Here is a 19,703-nt window from a genome sequence, read left to right on the forward strand (position 1 = left end):
ACACGCTCAAATGTATCTAATATGATAAAACAGTGCTGTGTTACCTCACATACGCTTGACCGGAAGAAGCGGAAGTGGTCAACTGTGGCATAATAAAAGCTCTGCTCCTGTCGAGCCGTGCGTCGCACTCGTCTCTCATTAGTAATCGCTCCCGTGGCCACGCCGCGCTCCCACAACACTCGGCCCTGCTCTACTTTACTACAGTAAAGTTAATAATCTCATCCAAGAACAGGGCCCAAGTCCCGTCCCGATTCTTTCCCACCGGCTTTGAGGTGAAAACGTCATCTCCCATGAATCGGCGCTCCATCTCTGCGTCATCAAGCTACGCCTTTGTTTTGAATAGGCGACCTCTAGCGGCGAAAAATACATATTGTGCCTTTAAATAAATGACTATGAACAAATTCTTTAACTTTTTAACTAGGCTATCCCTTTAAGACTTGTTGGATAGTGAAAAAGAGTTTCAGGTGCAAGAGCACAAAATGGTCCCAGTAATTAGGATGTTTATGATGTCAAAGGCTAAAGAATTCAACTGGACTAGTGGGAAGGAAGGATGATGTCATCGGTATGGAACGACTCTGCTATTCTGATGAGAGAGGGAGAGAGAGAGAGAGAGAGAGAGAGAGAGAGAGAGAGAGAGAGAGAGAGAGAGAGAGAGAGAGAGACGCGCGGTCACAGTTCTCTTGTGCCGTGAGTCGTGACTCGTGTCGAGCTTCATTTGCATTCCACACAGACAAACCGCGTTAAGACTTCGTTTTTAATTGACAAAATTGGACGTTTTTCTCGGTCATGGGGAAAGTTTTTCTTTTCGTTTTGATCACATTAATTCTTCTGAACGCGACCCAGGCTAAAGGTAAGAAAATCGATTGGTTGGAAACCGTTTAGTTTTGATTCACTTCAAACAATCCTTTGCTCTGTATAGCCAGATAATCTCCTCATATACATCTGCGTGAAGAGCGAGAAAAGATTCGACTTACTGTAGAAATACCACACCATAACAACTACATCATTGAATCGGATGTAGGATTGTACAGAAGTACAGTGTGTTTTTGTCTTTGTTTTTCGTAAAGACTATCCCTCTCTGAAATAATCTAAACCAAAACAAACCAAACAGATATACAGTACAACATTTGAGAAGTTATTTTTTGTTAGTTTATTTATATTATACTGTTCATATTTTTAGACCGATTTGAAATAGACATAACAGGAGGTCTTAGTAAAATAAGTTTGCAAATAACGTAAATTGGATTATTTTTTCTATTATAAACAACCATAAAACTGTATTCCCCATTGAAATAATCTATAATCAGATTTAATCAACTATACAGTAAAACATCTGAGATATATTAATATTATGAATATTTTTATATTATATTTATTGTTATATTTTAGTATGGTAGTTATTAATATTTTAGACTCATTTTAATAATAATAATAATAATACATTTTATAATTATTTCATAGCACTTTTAAAGCTAATTAGGACAAAGTGATTTACAAAAGGTAAAAAGACATGAAGAGCTTTATAAAATATACAATCAAGTAAAAAAAGTAATACATGAATAGCTTTACAAAATAAAAATAAAAATGAGATCTAATATCCATTGGCAGGCTATTCCACAACATTGGAGCCACTGCAGAAGCTCTGTCACCTTTTGTTGATCTTGGAACAGCCGACAATCAATGACTAGAAGATCTGAGACATCGAACTGTTTCATAGGTCTTAAAAGGTCTGCTAAATACTTAGACTCCAAACCATGTGGTGATTGTGTCAATAATAATAGCTTAAATACAATACTAAAAATGAATTGGTAGCCACATCTAGTAGGCAATTGAGCTAAAACTGGAGTTGATTAAAATATTTAGTTTGTGTCTATAGCAGCATTTTGTACTAATTGAAGCCTGGGCTAAAATGTGTTGATTTAAAGTAGAAAACAGATCAATAATCCAGACGAGATGAAATAAAAGCATGACTACGCTTCTGTCTTTAAAACTTAAAATCTGCCTCGCATTAGAAATATTTTTGAACTGATGAAAATACGACTGAGCCAACTTCTTTGGTGTCAAAATAAACACCCAAGTTTTTCACTACCTGCCGAATATTGGGGAACACCTTATTAAGAGCTGACTCAATCTCTACTTTATCAGTACTTCAGTTTTATTAGTATTGAATTGCAGAAAATTACAAGCCATCCAGTTTTTTACATCTGCTAAGCATGCTTGGAGGACATCTTAACTTCCAGATCATTGGATCGCAGTGATGAATATAACCAGTGTTGGGGAAAGTTACTTTTAAAAGTAATGCATTATAATATTGGGCTACTTCCTAGAAAAGTAACTAATTGCATTACAGTTACTTTTTAATGGAAAGTAATGTGTTACATTACTTTTGCATTACTTTTTCTCACCTGGGCTGGGCTTGCTTGGTTTTTAATAACAACAAAAAAAGTTCTAATTTTGGCGAACGCAAAGTGAAATGAATGAGCCTCAGGCTGAAGGAAATGCAAATTCCTTTCAGCTTTGCTGGCATTCTGGGTTGAAGACGAATGGGATGCAGGAGAAGAAAGTTCAACACTTACTTCAGCAATAAAAAAAGTAATTTTTTCTTATTAGTATGGTTGAAGTATATCATCGAAGGTCAGCAGCAAAGACATTGGTTAATAAAGTGAGATTAAATACATAAAGTATATATGTGTAATTTAATGTATTTAATTATTGCAGGTTTGCGTAATATTAAGATAGTTAATAATAATTGTGAGTAATACTGAATCTGTTTTTTTTGCAAGTGCACACAATTCATCTCAACATGGGGGCAAGTCAATAACTTGCGTTACTTGAAAAAGTATGATATTTTGTTGTATATTTAAAAGAAATGCATTACTTTACTAGCCTGACGTCGTCATACTCAATTCTAGTCAGAATATGAGTCTGATACTGCTCTGTTGGGCTGTGATTATGGGGCGTGTTTCAACCAAACCAGGAAAGACTTCACCTACAACCAATCAGAGCAACGGAGCGACGCATAACGTTAGTTGTCAAATGTCAACAGAACTCGACTGCACACAGTGTTGCCAAGTCCGCGGGTTGAAGCGACCCCAATTATGTGATATACAGACCCAGGAATGCGAATTTTAGCTGCCAGCCCTGCCAAAATAACACATATTTTACCCCCCAAATGCCTTTTTTTAATTTTTAATTTTTTTACCCCCCCCCCCCCCCCCCCCCCCCCAGTTGCACATGTATCGGTGTGTGTGTGTGTGTGTGTGTGTGGAGAGAGAGAGAGTAGGCTTACATTACATCTTATTGAATCATATAAGCTCATATTATATTTTATTGACACACTTTAATGGGTAAATTAATTTATTTACTGGACACATTAAACACAAACATATAAAGCTTTTATTTGTACACATAGCATTGAAACGATGGAGTGTGTTGTGGTTGCTTCATCTGACAGAGCTTCTTCCACAGACTTCTGCCTGCTTTATTTTAAATAAGCACCAGATGGCGCTGTTCTTGACACTCTCGAAGCTTTGAATCTTTTCCCGAAACAGTCAGGGTAAAGCCTCACTGCTTCATGAGGCTTCATTTCCACATCCCTACTTTCATATGCAACACATCTTAAAAGAATATGCTCTACCGTTTCTGGCAGACCACATTTGTCACAATAACCATTTTCATGTCTTAGCAATGATTGACAGAATGAACAGGCTTATATAGGGTGAGCTAACTAGGTAATGGGGTGCAGGTGGATGTAATCAATGGGTGTTGAAGAGTCCGGGCAAAGGATTATGGGAGATGTAGTCCTTGATGGAGTGACAGTCTGGAGTGGAGTGCCCTCTGGTGGTTCTCATAGGCACTCAGACTGGTGAATTTATGCTCGGTATGGTTCGCTTAAATAGTTCCAACTCGGTTGAGGTTCCAAGCGTGCCGTACCGATACTAAAAAGTGACGTGTAAACACTGCAGATTGCTGATTGTTCAGAGAGAATCGTCACTACCATTATATAGTTATGTGACAGTGATATAGCGACTGAGACCCTAAACTTATTGCTAAATACAAGATTAGTTTACTAGGGTGACCATATTTTGATTACCGAAAACCAGGACACTCGGCCCGGCAATGAGATGTTCAAATGATACTCGAAGTTTACTCAAAGATTCCTTATTATTTTCAATACATTTAAAGTATGCCCCCTCTGTATGGATAGAAAATTGTTAAATTAGGGCCAGGACAGGACTTGAAAACAGGACATGTCCTGGGAAAACAGGACGTTTGGTCACCCTAAGTTTACCCCTGTGCGCTGTCGAGCAAATCAAGTGATGCCGTCATCTGCGCTTAGTTGTACGAGTGCCTAAGAGTCTCTTGTTTTTAGCAGTATTTTGTTTTGCTGCCATCAGCCTCCTTTGAAACAAACTTTTTCGTCTTGTAGTTAAAAACATCCACATGCTGAGAAGTAGAGGCGGCACAATTACAACGATCGTTCTATAATCCCACTATCTAGCCATCTATCTAGCCATCTATCTAGCCATCTATCTAGCCATCTATCTTGCCATCTATCTAGCCATCTATCTAGCCATCTATCTAGCCATCTATCTATCTATCTATCTATCTATCTATCTATCTATCTATCTATCTATCTATCTATCTATCTATCTATCTATCTATCTATCTATCTATCTATCTATCTATCTATCTATCTATCTATCTATCTATCTATCTATCTATCTATCTATCTATCTATCTATCTATCATCTATCTATCTATCTATCTATCTATCTATCTATCTATCTATCTATCTATCTATCTATCTATCTATCTATCTATCTATCTATCTATCTATCTATCTATCTATCTATCTATCTATCTATCTATCTATCTATCTATCTATCTATCTATCTATCTATCTATCTATCTATCTATCTATCTATCTATCTATCTATCTATCTATCTATCTATCTATCTCCATATAAAGTGAGGAGAAGTACTATTCCTAACTCTTCTATATGTCCAATTGCAGGAAAGAGGGCCAAGAAGAACAAACGAAACGCCACTGACATCGCCATCCCGAGGACTTTTCAAGGATATGCGATCCCAGTTAACCTCCCTCCTCCTCCTAATCAAACAACAGATCCGCAAACATGCGGCATCCCGTCTGCCGTGGGGTTACGCAACAACAACACAGCAAAGTACCTCCAGGGTTCTCTGAGCAAGTGCTTCATCCCAGCGGTCTACATCATAGCCATCATTGTCGGCGTTCCCGCCAATATCGCCATTTTGTTCGCTGTTGGAGCCAAAGTGAGGGTCGTTTCATCGGCGATTTTGTACTGTAGCTTAGCGTTGTCCGACCTGCTGCTGTTGTTCAGCCTCTTGCTGAAGGCACACTATCATCTCAGTGGAAACAATTGGATTTTCGGTGAAACCGCCTGCCGCATCACGACCGCCTGTTTTTACGGCAACCTCTACTGCTCAGCTTTCACACTAGCGTGCATTAGTATCAAGCGCTACCTTGCCGTGGTTCATCCATTTCTCTATAAGAGTTTGCCAAAGCGCACGTTCAGCGCCTGGGGTTGCTTAACTGTTTGGATTGTGTTTATTATCGCCCTTATCCCGGAACTCCTAGTGCAGCAAAGCTACCGCATCCAACATCTCGGAATAACCACATGCCACGACGTTCTTCCTGACAACATATACTACTACCAGTGGCTTGTCTATTACAACCTTGGCCTCACCTGTGTTGGTTTTTTCCTGCCCCTAGTGGTGACAGTAGCATGTTACACTTCCATCGTCTGGCACCTGAACCGCTCGCACCGAGATTGGGCTCTTTACATCAGAGCTAGCACGTTTAACTTCATTATCTTCGCCCTGTGCTTCGGCCCAAGCAGCTGTTTTTATTTTCTGCATTACGTCCTTCTGTCTGCTGGCACTACAGAGAGTTTCTACATCTACTTCAGTGTGTCCGTGTGTCTGTGTTGCCTGCATAGCGCTCTGGATCCCTTTCTGTTCGCGCTCATGTCCAGGACTGTCGGAACCAAACGCTACTTTCTTGCACGCAAAGGACGCGCGCTTAGCATCTCTACGTAAAGTGAGTATGAGGTCTCTGCGGAACAAAAGTGGGTGTTTCTAAATTTGTGGGTGTTTTCAAACTGATGGGTGTTTATAAATCACGCAGTGAAAATGATCCCCTTCACCCGACCCCACCCCTAAACACTACCCACACTGTGACGTGGGCCAATCAGGTAACACAGTGGAAAACGCCCCTCTGTTTATGGCCTCGCCCACTGATCTGGTAACTCCTATTACTATCCTTCAGAGACCTATACTTGGGTACAGTCGACATGAAATGCATGTTGCGCAACCCATTTAGCTTCCGTAATCCTGTGTATTCCCAAGTGAAACAGGATGTTTAATGTGAACTCGTTGAAACAGCCGAAATAGAAAGTCGTTTTCTTAACGGCAAGAGAAAGTTGTAGCATTTTGATAAAAGACTACAAGCACTTACACTACCGTTCAAAAGATTGGGATAGTTTTTTGAAAGAAAGAAATGCTTTAATTTAGCAAGGATGCATACAATTGATCAAATTTGGCACTAAAGACATTTATACTTTTACAAAAGATTTCTGTTTTAGATATTATCCTGAAAAAATTTAGTTTTCAGCATTGATAATAATAATCAGGAATGTTTTTTGAGCAGCAAATCATCATCTAGAATGATCTCTGAAGGATCATGTGACACTGAAGACTAGATGAACACAGATAATTTTTTTTTTACCTTTATGGGTACAACAACTTGTAACTGCAGTACCCTTAAAAGGACACATTCTTGCCTCTTTTTTTTTTTTTTACCACAAAAAGGTTTATAGTAGTACCTTAAGGTACATATTTGTACTCTAAAGCCCTATTCGGACGGTAATTGTTTCTCACGTGGACGTTCGTAAAAATACATTTGCATGCCACCTCAGTGATAAAACTCGTGCATTCGGATGGCGATTTATTCACGGTGGAGGAGTGTGTTTTGTGATTCGCTGCTCATGTGGTCAATAACATAGTATGCTGTGAATAAAATGTCATTTGCTTGGTATAATAAGAATAAACGCATATTTAATTTAATAATAGGAAAATAATATACAAATTATTGAATTATTTAAATCTGTTTAAAAATAGGAAGATATATAGATGCACATTATATGCATATTTTATCTCAAAATAAAGGATGCCATTTTGTTCCACATGGAAATGAGCGGAAATAAGTTAATACAGCCTCTTATTAACATGAGGTAAACACAATGCTGCTTGGTTATTTTAACATATATAATTGCTGCCGTAATAACGTACCTTTTCAAATGTGTATGTGCTTTTCTTCTTTTTATTTTTTGAGCGGTGATGAAATATTTCAGTAATAAAGGCAATGTAACCAATTAGCGAAGTGCAACCGCACGGTGCTCTGCAGTGGTCAAAAAGGATATAAACAGTGAATTTTGAAGTGATATATTCTTGAAAACTTAATTTAATTACCACACAACCTTGGTGTTTGTCAAAAACAGTAGGTAATTCGGCCGGGGATTTTTACGCGGGTGGTGCTGGTGGGAAAAAAAACACTGACATTCTGGATTCGGATGGCAATAAAATCACAGACTAGTCCCTGTAAATGATGAAAATACCTTACGACCCCACGAGAAACAATTACCGTCCGAATAGGGCTTACACGGTACTAATATGCACCTTTTAGGAGTAAAAAATTACAAAGATGTCCTTTTAAGGGTACCGTGGTTACAGTTTGTTGTACCCCTAAAGGTAGGCCTACAATTTTTACTCCCTTTTTCTCTGTGAGAATGATGCTGAAATTCCAGCTTTGCATCACAGGAATAAATTCAATTTTAAAATATATTACAATATAAAACAGTTATTTTAATTTGTAATAATATTTCACAATATTTTCCTGTATTTTTTTATCAAATAAATGCAGCCTTGACGAGCAGAAGAGACCACATGCTTTTGAACAGTAGTGCACATTTGATGATGTACAGTGCACTAAGTAGGCAATACTATAGGGTCAATTCTGATTTCATTTTGACTAAATTGATTTAAAAAAAAAGGAGTAATCTAAAATCTGTTAGAATCTTGTTTCTAAAACCTCCTTGAGTTAGGTTTAAAGTATTTAATATGTGAAGACAAGTGCCATTAGGAGAACTAATAGTTTGTAGTTCCAGCCAGTTGGCTCGAATCGCTTGGACAGGACTGGAGCTGCACCTTTTATACTGAATACAAATGGAGAGACATTTGAATGGCCCTGAGAGAAAAGAGTGTAATATACGGCCTGGACTGTGTTCAGTGTGTGTTTTATGAATGTTACATAAAGCCTTGTTGACCAAGGCAAAGTTTGTCCGTTTGTATAGAGAATGTAAATGCTTTATGATAATGCCTATATTTAAACACATGTGATTTCAACGCAGAGCATTTAATACATAATATAGTCATTAAAACAAGTAAAACAAAAGTCTCGGCTGTCTGGTAAATTATATTCCATGGATCTCAATCAAATGCCATCTGCCGGACTAAGGTGGGTCCAGTGGTGTTTTGTTCACTTTAAAATGAAAATGAGCCCATGATTTACTCACCCTCAAGTCACCCTAGGTTTATATGACTTTCTTCTTTCTGGTGAACACAATCATATTTGTTATATTAATAAATATCCTTCCAAGCTTTATAATGGCAGTGACGGGGTCCATTTTGAGTTTGAAGCTCAAAAAAGCACATCCATTCATTATAAAAGTACTCCACACGGCTCTGGGGGGTTAATAAAGGCCTTCTGAAGAGAATTGATGGGTTTTTGTAAGAAAAATATCATATTTAAATCTTTATAAAGTAAAATATATAGCTTCCGAAGAAAGTGTGACGTTCTAGTGATACGTTGCATCAGTTACTCTTTTTCCGTAAGTTAAATACGGAAGGCGGTCTGGCGGAAGCTAGATATTTTACTTTATAAAGTTTTAAATATGATATTTTTCTTACAAAAACCCATCGATTCTCTTCAGAAGGCCTTTATTAACCCAGTGGAGCCGTGTGGAGTACTTTTATAATGAATGTATGTGCTTCTTTGAGCTTCAAACTCAAAATGGACCCAGTCACTGCCATTATAGAGCTTGGAAACATCAGGATATGTATTAATATAATGCTGATTATGTTCATTAGAAAGAAGAAAGCCATATACACCTAGGATGGCTTGAGGGTGAGTAAATCACTTTCATTTTAAAGTGAACTACTCCTTTAAATTTGATTAATCAAAAAAACCTCAGCAAGATTTGACTTCGACTGCAGTTTGGAGACGCCGTCTCTGGCTTGAAGACAACAGTGCCAGTGGGTTGTGACTAACTGTGTAGCAACACATTCTTTCTCTCTGTTTCTCATGCAGACATGCTCATACAGAGGCACAGACTTCTTAAAATCAGCTTGAAATGGAAGTTGCGATAATGTTTTCTTTTCCATTGCGACGTATATCCAAGAGAAACGGCTTCTCGAATGAGGAAAAAAAATTGGTAATGCTTTACAGCCAGGGGTCTCCAAACTCTGTCCTGGAGGGCCACTGTCCTGCAGAGTTTAGCTCCAACCCCAAATAAACACACCTGAACTAACTTATCAGTGTTTCACAAGCATAGATATACATAATAAAGGCTAGATGTCTTACGGAGGAGTCTCTAACGTCATCACCGGCGGCCATCTTGTCACAGGCAAGCTTTCTGGCGGGCTCTGAGGTACCTGATGTAAGGTGAGTGATCTGCACGAACACAACTACTCTTATCTCGCTGAAATCTTGACGGATTAACAAATGGATTGGTTTCTTACAAACATTATTAACGTGGCTATAATTCTGGATGCTTGAACAAATTATGAACAATTATTCAAAAGTATGCAGTGTCATATCTACATCTCTGTCGATTATAACAAACCAAACAGTTTGAAAATCGGTAGAAAATTGAGCAAGTTATGGTTGTTTAAAAAGCACATGCACCATTAAAACACAATGTTACGAGAGAGCGAGCTGACTGTGACAAGATGGCCGCCAGGTGCGGATGTCAACCTCCATTGGCCAGCAGCGCGGACGAGACATCTAGCCTTTATTATGTATATCTATGCTCACAAGGCCCTAGTTAGACACTAATAAGGTGGTTCAGGTGTGTTTATTTGGGGTTGGAGCTAAACTCTGCAGGACAGCGGCCCTCCAGGGCCGCGTTTGGAGACCCCTGATGTATATGATGCACTATAAAAGTGATTTTAATGCATTAATTATGCCTTGTAATGCACCTTATGTACTGTAACCACAGTTATAATATACATTATAATGCTTATCTAATCATAGAACACACCGTTAGAAAGTATAGTGCATTAAAACACATGACGAACAACCAATTTCAGAATCTGCAAATATTATAATACATTTTAACCTTGTTTACATAAGGGCTTTAATGGTGCAGTGTGTAGTATTTATGAGGATCTATAGACAGAAATGCAATATAATATACATAACTATGCTTTCAGTGGTGTATAAAGACATTACATAATGATTCGCTATGTTTTTATTACCTTAGAATGAGCCATTTCTCTCTACATACACCGCGAGGCTTACAGTGAAGTCGCCATTTTGCGCCGCCATGTTTCTACAGTAGCCCTAAATGGACAAACTTCTCTACACTTTTTGCCATTGAGATGACTTGAAAAAAAGTGTCCCAATCACCCTGACTTCACCCTACCAAAAATGTTGTCTATTGAGAATTGATTGGATGGTTGTGGTTTGCTATTGGTGGATGGTTGGCTAAAATTTACACAGTGCACCTTTAAGTGTTACCAAAAATGTTGTCCATTAAAAATTGATATAATGTTTTGCTATTGGTGGATGATCTCATGTGATTGACAGGTTGCCCCGCCCTCACGCCAGTAAACAAGTCATCAGAGAAGAGATGCGGCGAGAGAGAGGGGAATTTATTTTGATGAAAGATTACGAGGCACATGAATTTAAAAAACAATGATGCACGGATAAATCATTTATAATAAACACTGCAATATTCCATAAAGATAATTGTCAGTTTTGATATCATGGTGACTTTAATGTTGCAATGCAACTATAGATTTCACATTTGTCTCATATATTGTTTAATAGAGCCAATATGACAACTGATAGCCATAAATAAATGTTGTGTTGTGTTTGATTAGACTGCTCTCTTGTAATCTCTTATCTCACTAAGATATCATGTTTGACAAATATTCGTTTTGATGCATGGTTTACTCATTTTTATGGTTATGACCTGTCTTGTTGTTTTTAGCTGGAATGCTCTTTGGCTTTATCTCAGTGAGCAGTCGGTGCTTAAGTGTAAAATGTAAATGCATTCATTCACAGGCTTGATATGAACTCACGCATATCACTGTCTTGACAACCTCTATTGTTTCATAAGCGTAACCCTGCAGGAATGTGAAGAGAGGATGGCAGGTGGGGATCATAGAAAAAAATTGGAAAAGTGTTTTTGAGCCTATATTGTCATTGTAAATGCACATTAACTTAATTCAGTTCTTATTCAAGTTTTGCTTTTTGATTAATTTGTCAAGTCAAGTCACCTTTATTTATATAGCACTTTATACAACACAGAACATTTCAATGATGCAGACAGAATTCAATTCTGCTGTAAAGCAGATCTAAAAAGACAATAGTAGGCCTAAACAGTCAGTATTCAGTTAAAATCAGTTCAGTGTTGATTAGTTTAGGTTCAATTACTGTGTAAAGTATATGCTACATCAATTATGAAATTAGTTCAATTCAGCTATAAAGCATCAAAACAGAATGATCAACTGGTGCAAAATGACTGTGAATATTCAAACGAAAGATACTTTTGATTATTATTATATTTTTTAAAAAAATATTTGCTTACATTTATTTTCTTTTCATTTACATACCCAAGGACCTAGCACAGCATCAGATGTTTTATTACAACATGCAGGTAAAGTTTTTTTTTTTTTTTTTTTTTAAAGCACGAAAAGCAATACAATGTTTACATTGAAAATATGTAAATAAGCTGAGAACTAATAAAAACGTGTAAAAAATCTGGATGTACAACTGGGGACACTGCATTTATATATTCATTAGTTATAGGCCAAACTTACACTTTCACAATCAGTGTTTGCTGAAACCAGAAAACAAAACACTATTTATCACCTCTGTATTTATTATTACTGTATTTGTTTATTGTTTATTTGCTTACTTAGGCTACTTACTTGCGACAATTGAGCTACAAATGTTTATGACCATTGTACACTGACAAGAGCTTTATTTTGAAATTATTTAAATTCTTTTTTTTTTTTTTAAATGTTAAAAATGCTTTTATTTTGAAATGTGTTCCGGTGGCGGGCGGATTGAACGGTCTCGCGCGTTCTGGCTTCCGTAGTGTAAATCAGCTGAGACATGTGAGTGACGTGTGAACGGCGCGGACCGGACACGTTTTGTTTAGCGCACACGCGGTCGCTTGCCATCCACGTTTATCATAAGCGCGTTCTTCGTCGTGCAATATTTCCAAAATGTATCTATACGAAAATGACTTTTTCGACATATTACAATCTTAAAGCAACGTTATAAGTGGAGACAATCGTGGGACCCATCAGTGCGCACGTGGACGCCCGTGCTCACGTGAACATGCCCGGGCTTGTCTGATCTTCTTGGCCGGGTAGACGGGACTTCCGTGCGACCATCATGGACAACGCATTTCCTCATCAGCTTTTCCCACATTTGTTTCTGGATGGACCCCCTGAAGCTGAGGCGCAGCACAATTATGGAGGCTGGGGCTCATACGAGCGCGTGCTTGCTGTTAGTCCCGGGCCGGTAAGACGAGTCGCATCATAACGAAAGTGACAGATCCGCCCTGATGTACAGAATACACACGTTAAATATGCGGGCACACGTGTAAATATACAATTATACAAATGGCATGTGTTATATAGAGATTGAGATGTTTTTGGCGCTTTAAAGCAGCTATTCCTGATGCCTAAATGTATTTCTAGCCCTTATTATTGCATGTTAACTCTTTCAGTGGTGTTATGCAGTTATGATGCATGCACGAGCTAAACGAGGATTTGTTTATTTATTACTAAATATCCCTTGAATAATCTATAAGTGTGTGTGTGTATGTGTTTATATTAATATTATATGTTTGATCACACTTAAGTTTAGGGTCAAATTCTCAGTATTAACTACGACTTTTGACTTAATATAAGGTAGTTAAGTTTAGGTATTGGTAGGATTCAATTATGTAGAATATGGTCATGCAGAATAAGGCATTATTATGTGCTTTATAAGAACTAATAATCAGTCAATATCCGTGTAAAATGTATGCTAATAATAAACAACTAGCTTTTAGTGAGAATTGGACCCTAAACTAAAGTGTTACTGCAAGTTTTTATGATTATTTGAAGTACAGAAAACCAAAATTATGTCATCTTAAAGTTTATTATTGCATATGGTATGATCCCCCCTCCACCAAACTTTACACTTGGCACAATGCAGTCAGACAAGTCCCGTTCTCCTGGCAACCGCCAAACCCAGCAATATAGTGAATTACTTCACAAAATACCGCTTGAAGAATCAGTAAGAATAATTAAAAGAAATTCAATAACAATGCATACTGAGTTGATTTATGGTAAGGAGTTCCAGAGTTATTATAAATTATGATTCGGTGAAGTACAGAAATCACAAATGTATAGTGGCAGCCGTGGCACAAAAGAACACTAGGACTTCTCTAAATATTGGCTATTTGTGTTTTTTTCTTGCATGATTTAACAGAAAGAGAACACAATTATCATAATGTTATATTTCACATTCTCCACAATTGTGAATCTTTATCATGACTGACCTGTTTATTGTGAATTTTACAGTGTGATGATGAACAATCGGCGACCCTTCCTGGGTTTGAATCCCAGCACACTGTGAGCGGTGAGGAATGGGTGCCGGTCAAACCAGCCGTTACTCCTTTAATGCCAGCATTTGAAGGTAAATACTTATTATTAATGGTCTAAAGTTTAGTCATTTGATGGTCTTAAATGATAAAACATCCTCAGATCCCAAAATATAAAAAGCATTTTTTTCTGTTAATGTAGTGCATTAGCTTGGTTATGAATATAGAGTCTATTTTAAGTAATTCTTTGTGGAAGAAAAAAGCATTGTGGTAAATCTCACGAAGAACATGTTATAGGTTATATTTTAAAATAAAACAAAAATATATTAACATCAAGGCAGTTTTACCAATTAAAATGCAGTGTTATTTTAATATTTATATAATATCTAATATAAGGTTTTTCATTTTTTAAAATGAAATCATTACTATTTACCGGAATATCGCATAAGATATCGCCCATCCCTAACATCCATTTCATAACAAGCATGCGTGTTTATTTTAGCACTTTCATAATTGAAACAACACACAACAGCCTGTAAAACATTTAAACAATTATTAGTAAATAATGGTAACCTAAAGAATATAAGAGAATTAAATGTTAAAGGAACACAGACTTTTGGGACCGTCTAGCCTACTGCTCAATAAGTCATGAAATAACGCCAACATTTTCCACTTTAAAACAGTCCCCAGCACGCTCTCTGTGTAAGCATGTTGTCACGTTGGTTATGTTGACGGAAGTTAGCCTATTTTGAAGTGCTCTGTAAAATCATTGCGCCGCTGCACTCATGGGACGGCACAAAGTTCCTTGACTACGCAGAAATGAGAGTATAGTTCCCAGCCATGTCTAGAAAATCGCAACTTTTCATTTTCCGTCGGTCTTAGTACACAATGTAACTATACACAAACATGTAAATTGGAAAATGTTGGTGTTATTTTGTCTCTTATTGAGCAGTAGGCTAGCTGGAGCCATTTACCTCCAGTCTTTGTGCTAAGCTAGGCTAGCGGTGGGTGCATCAGACAGAGTTATGGCACGCACGAGGATGAGAATGGTATGTATGGACTTATCTAACTCTGGGGGATATGGGGAATAAGCTAAAGTCCCAAAATTCGGCGTGTTCCTTTAAAAAAAAAAAAGTGGATCACATTTCCCCACAAAGATGCGTCATATGCCGCTCTGAGCTTTGAGAGGGATGTGGGACACAAGCAGGAAAGAAACCTTATCTTTTTTTAATATCATATTTTTTTTCTCATCAAATTTTACCTTCCAAAGTGTCAAAACATTTAGGCTATGTTTGATTTTGTGCCGCCAGAGAAAGCGGAACTAAAATCACCTGTGCGTGCATGTGTGTGTGTGTGTGTGTGTGTGTGTGTGTGTGTGATAAATGCACTATACAAATAAACTTGATGTGCCTTACCAAGTCTAATAACAATCACAAACTGTGTTAAATCGAGTTAAAAAGGTGTCTGTCCTACAGTGTTTTTCTACTTTACTGAGGGCTGATCTCAATAACTCAATAATCAGTTTCATTTTAATTTGTTTATATTTTATTTGCTTATATAAAAAAAAATATTTTTTGCCGTTAACAAAATTTTTTGTAATCGTTTTAATTAACCAGTAACAACAACTGGGGTCGGGAGGTAATGTTTTTAATTGTAAAATGGTCACACTGCTAATGCTTTAGTTTTGTTTTCGGGGTGATAATTGCATGATTTATTTCTATATATTAATTTATTTTTAATCATCTTTCCAAGATGGCAAAGTCTCATCTGTTGATCTACCAGATCCAATGGATTTTCCAGAGCATGTAAGTTAGAGCAGCATAATTCTCATGATTGTTTTGAAGCGACTTCTCATCTCAAAATGTTGTATTTAGTAATAAAATGCGGTTTTGTCTCTTTTCTCTTCAGATGCAGTATTTCTACCAGCATTACTATACGGATGCGTTCTCTACAATGGGACATCTGCTCCGGGATAATCTCTCTTACTCACTTAAAGGGCCAGAGGTGAGGGAGACCTGGGCTCTGTTCTTCGTATGTCGCTATCTCAGTTAGCTGGATTTGATTGTTGACGATTTGGCATGATCTTGAATTGTTTGGTTCTTCGATGCTCATCCTGGACTTGCTGTCATAGCAACAGGTCCTTAAGCTTAAACCTGCTCGCGAGCAGCTTATTTCCTGTAAACAGGATTAGATTGCATCTTGAGGTGATATTTAAAATCTGTCCCAGCCACTGCTACTTTATTACAAGAGTTCATTACTGAACCAGGGGCAATAATAATAATTTTAAATAATAATAATATAGACATTTTTAATTGTATATGTATATGAGAATGTATATAATATTATCATGTTGTGTATAATAGAGCTGCAACTAACGATTATTTTTTCTGTCGACTAATCTAACGATTATTTTTTCGATTAGTCGACTAATCTAACGATTATTTTTCCGGATTAATCTTATGATTCTTTTTACTGATTATTGTACTTCAAAGAGGGTAGTGAATTTGTATATTATTTTAACATGAAATCAATGAATGATGACAATATTAATTGTATTTCAGGAAGGGTAGTGTACATAGGCTATGCCATTTTATAAAGAAATATATGAACACAAGAAGCTTTTTAAACATAATATATAATGATACTATTCATCATAAAATGTATACAGAGTAGGCCTAATTAGGAAAAGTTGTTTACTATAGTAGTTGAGTATGATTTACTTATTGATTTGTTTCAATAGTAAACGAAAATGCACTTGTATTTATCTGCAAAAGGTTCACATACAGGAGCTTTCAGCATAGTTTTAATATAGTATAACTAGTTGTCTATTTTGAAGATACATGTGCATAAACAACGACTAAAGCTGCCAGAAGTTTTAGCCCAAACTTCAAAGACACATTTAAATGATTAAAGCTAGAGGCATATCTTAACTTTAATGTTACTTTAATCATGCAAACTACCTATATACAACAAGTTATTATGCATATGTGTTTGGGACAGAGCGGAACCAGGTCGCATTAACAGCAGATATATGCAGCCCATAATAAATAAAAGCACGAGACGTACTGGGGTCGGAGAAGAACCCCGGAAAATGTGACCGTCTGTTGCAATCCACGCGCCACGGTTCAGCTGCGCGAGAGAACACTGGCAGCAGGGTTGCCAGGTTTACACAACAAAACCCACCCATTCGTTACTCAAAACTAGTCCAAAACAAGCCCAATCGCGTTTCGGGGAGGTTCTCTGGTAAATATCGCGTTCGGGGGGTTAAATATGTGTGTTTTTTTGCAGGGCTGCCTGCTAAAATTCTCATTCCCGGGGCTAAATATCACATAATTGGGATCGCTTCAACCCGCGGACATGAGACACAGCCCGCGGCAACAGTGTAGAAGTAGCCCAATTCCGCGGAAAAAAACGGGACTTGGCAACACTGACTGGCAGTGTGAAAGCTCCCGCTCTCCACGCGCACAGCACCTGCTCTGCCACCGCGCGCAATGTGAAACCGGCATTACAGAGCGAACAAAGCACAGTTTTACTCGGCTTCTGTTTAAAGTACTCCCACACTTTTGAATGTCGCGGTCTGGCTTTATATGATAAATGATCATTTTCACTATGCCCGGGAGCAGAAGCTGCCATTATTCTAGATCTTCTGTTCCATTCTAGAACGTAAATAATGTGCCGCCGACGCGTCGACGCATTTCACGCACGTCGACGTATTTTCGTAGTCGACGTCGACGCGTCGTTGCAGCCCTAGTGTATAATACTATAGACACAGCCACTTGATTGAGCGATTTATTTGTGATGGAATAATTACTTTATAATTTTATTGGAGGTTTACACACATGTTGTACAGTTAATCTGAGCCGTGCATTAATTTACGTGATGACGGATATTATGGGAGTGGCTTGATGCAGAGAATTTGATCTTAACCCTTAAGAAACTTTAATGCTGGCACGTTACAAATCTGCTCCAAATTGAATTAAAAATGTAATTACAACATTGAAATAAAAATGTAAAGGGTGTACAAACACTGTATAAAATCGTGAATATAAATAATTGGTAATCATGTAAAAAAAAAATAAAAAAAAAAAATAATTATCATTGATCTATTATAACTTATGTTGGTTTGGTCGTTTAGCTGTTTCCTTATAAAGGTCTAGATATTTGTGGGGGTTTTTTTTGGTGTAATTTGTCAAGTTTTTTGCCAGGTGGCTTTTTTGATTATATGATGTCATTACGTTGCTGTCTTGACTAGGGGTGCACCGATCCGATATTAGGATCGGATATCGGCCGCGATACTGACAAAATAGCTGGATCGGGGATCGGAAAAATGAACAGATCCACAAGCCGATCCAGGTGTTTTTTTCCGTCGCAGCAGAACCTACGTCATTCGTCAGCTTCACGTGTGTCGCATGCTAGAAGGGAGCGAGCCAGAGAGTCGGCTGTGTGGAGGAGATATTTCACGCTTGCCACACCAACTAGTTCGTCGCTGTTTCGAGGGTATTACTGCAAAGTCAGGGTCTTTCCTGCATTGACATTTTTTTGACGGCCAAAGCCTAATTTGATGAGTTATTGTGATTTACGAGTGATGTAGAACAGATGCTGCGCTCGTGACTGAGTGACAGAGAGACCGATCTGAGAGCTCCTCCCCCGCGCGCGCTCTCTGGGTCTTCAAAATAATCAGTGTTCGCTCTCATATTTCACATATTAATCCAAATCAAAAGCTCGGAAGACCGAAACCATGTTGCACGTGACACATTCGGACAATTTTGTCCTTGAATTATCACTGGGTGTGAATTGCGCTCAAAAAACATTGACTCTTCTCTGACCAGCTGACATAAAGCATACTTTCAATAAGCGGGAGACAAATTATATCCAGTTATGAAGTGTTTTCTGTGTGTTGACATCTTTCGCGATGTTCTAACAGACGGGATTCGCACACAACGCGTCTGCTAATGTCCGATTCGTGACCTAATGACTCCTTTGAACCGAATCATTTTAACGACTGGCCAGAACAACTGATCCGTCCAACACTGAACTCATGAACTCAGTTTATTAATTTACTCAGAACGCAACTGAAATGAGAACACAAGTGTGCTTACCCAATTTAGCAAGAGTGGGTAGTAAGAATTATTTTTAATTATCAACAGTATTTCATCTTATTTCTGTTGACAATGTGTAGTAAAATAAAAAGGCCTAGCCTACAATCATTTAATCTGGAGTGAGGTGAAACCAGAACAAAGTTGTTATTAGCTAGCTGAAAATTTTTAATAAATTGCATATGGCAGAAAATTAGACTATTTGTTAATTTGTAATGCTACTTTTTAATATTGATATGATTATATACCAAAACAATTATCTGTAGTGTAAAAAAATGTTTGGTAACTGTCAGATTACTATTGTATGTTTGACCAATAGGCCTACACTGTTTTTTGTTTCCACTGCTACATTTTATTTATTTAAAGAAGTTAGATTACATTCTATTTTAGATTTGAATGCACAATTGTTTTTTAAATAAATAAGAATTCAACACCTTACATACATCTGTTATTTTGTCTTAGTTATGTTTAGTTAGTAAAGTCTGGTGCCTTTAGTCTCTTCAAGGAAGGTATAAGGTGGAAGATATACAGTTTATTATTAATTCAACAATATATCGGATCGGTATCGGGTATCGACAGATACACAAAGCCCAGGCATCGGTATCGGTATCGGGACTGAAAAAGTCGGATCGGTGCACCCCTAGTCTTGACGCAAGCCAATCGCTGCATTGCTGATCGA

At 37.5% G+C, this 19,703-nt stretch overlaps 2 protein-coding genes across 3 annotated transcripts in view; both read left to right on the top strand.

The window, feature by feature from the left end:
- Positions 1–642: 642 nt before the first annotated feature.
- Positions 643–8,476, top strand: LOC307137437 (proteinase-activated receptor 3). The gene is made up of 2 exons (XM_079835097.1): positions 643–850; positions 5,018–8,476. The coding sequence occupies exons 1-2, from the start codon at positions 787–789 to the stop codon at positions 6,079–6,081; spliced, it is 1,128 nt and encodes a 375-aa protein (XP_079691223.1). The 5' UTR covers positions 643–786; the 3' UTR covers positions 6,082–8,476.
- A 3,929-nt stretch (positions 8,477–12,405) lies between these two features.
- The window catches only part of taf1c (TATA-box binding protein associated factor, RNA polymerase I subunit C), a 30,563-nt gene continuing 23,265 nt past the window's right edge, over positions 12,406–19,703 (top strand). The window contains exons 1-5 of one of the 2 annotated variants that reach the window (XM_079835162.1): positions 12,425–12,859; positions 13,909–14,023; positions 14,881–14,977; positions 15,681–15,733; positions 15,837–15,932. In XM_079835162.1, the coding sequence (XP_079691288.1) occupies positions 15,716–15,733; positions 15,837–15,932 (114 nt within the window). In that variant the 5' untranslated portion in view covers positions 12,425–12,859; positions 13,909–14,023; positions 14,881–14,977; positions 15,681–15,715. Of the gene's footprint in view, positions 12,860–13,908; positions 14,024–14,880; positions 14,978–15,680; positions 15,734–15,836; positions 15,933–19,703 lie in introns of both variants that reach the window. The other variant, XM_079835161.1, reaches the window with a different exon arrangement.

This window comes from Gobio gobio (genome assembly GCF_949357685.1).
Source record: "Gobio gobio genome assembly, chromosome: 14".
NCBI lineage: Eukaryota > Metazoa > Chordata > Actinopteri > Cypriniformes > Gobionidae > Gobio > Gobio gobio.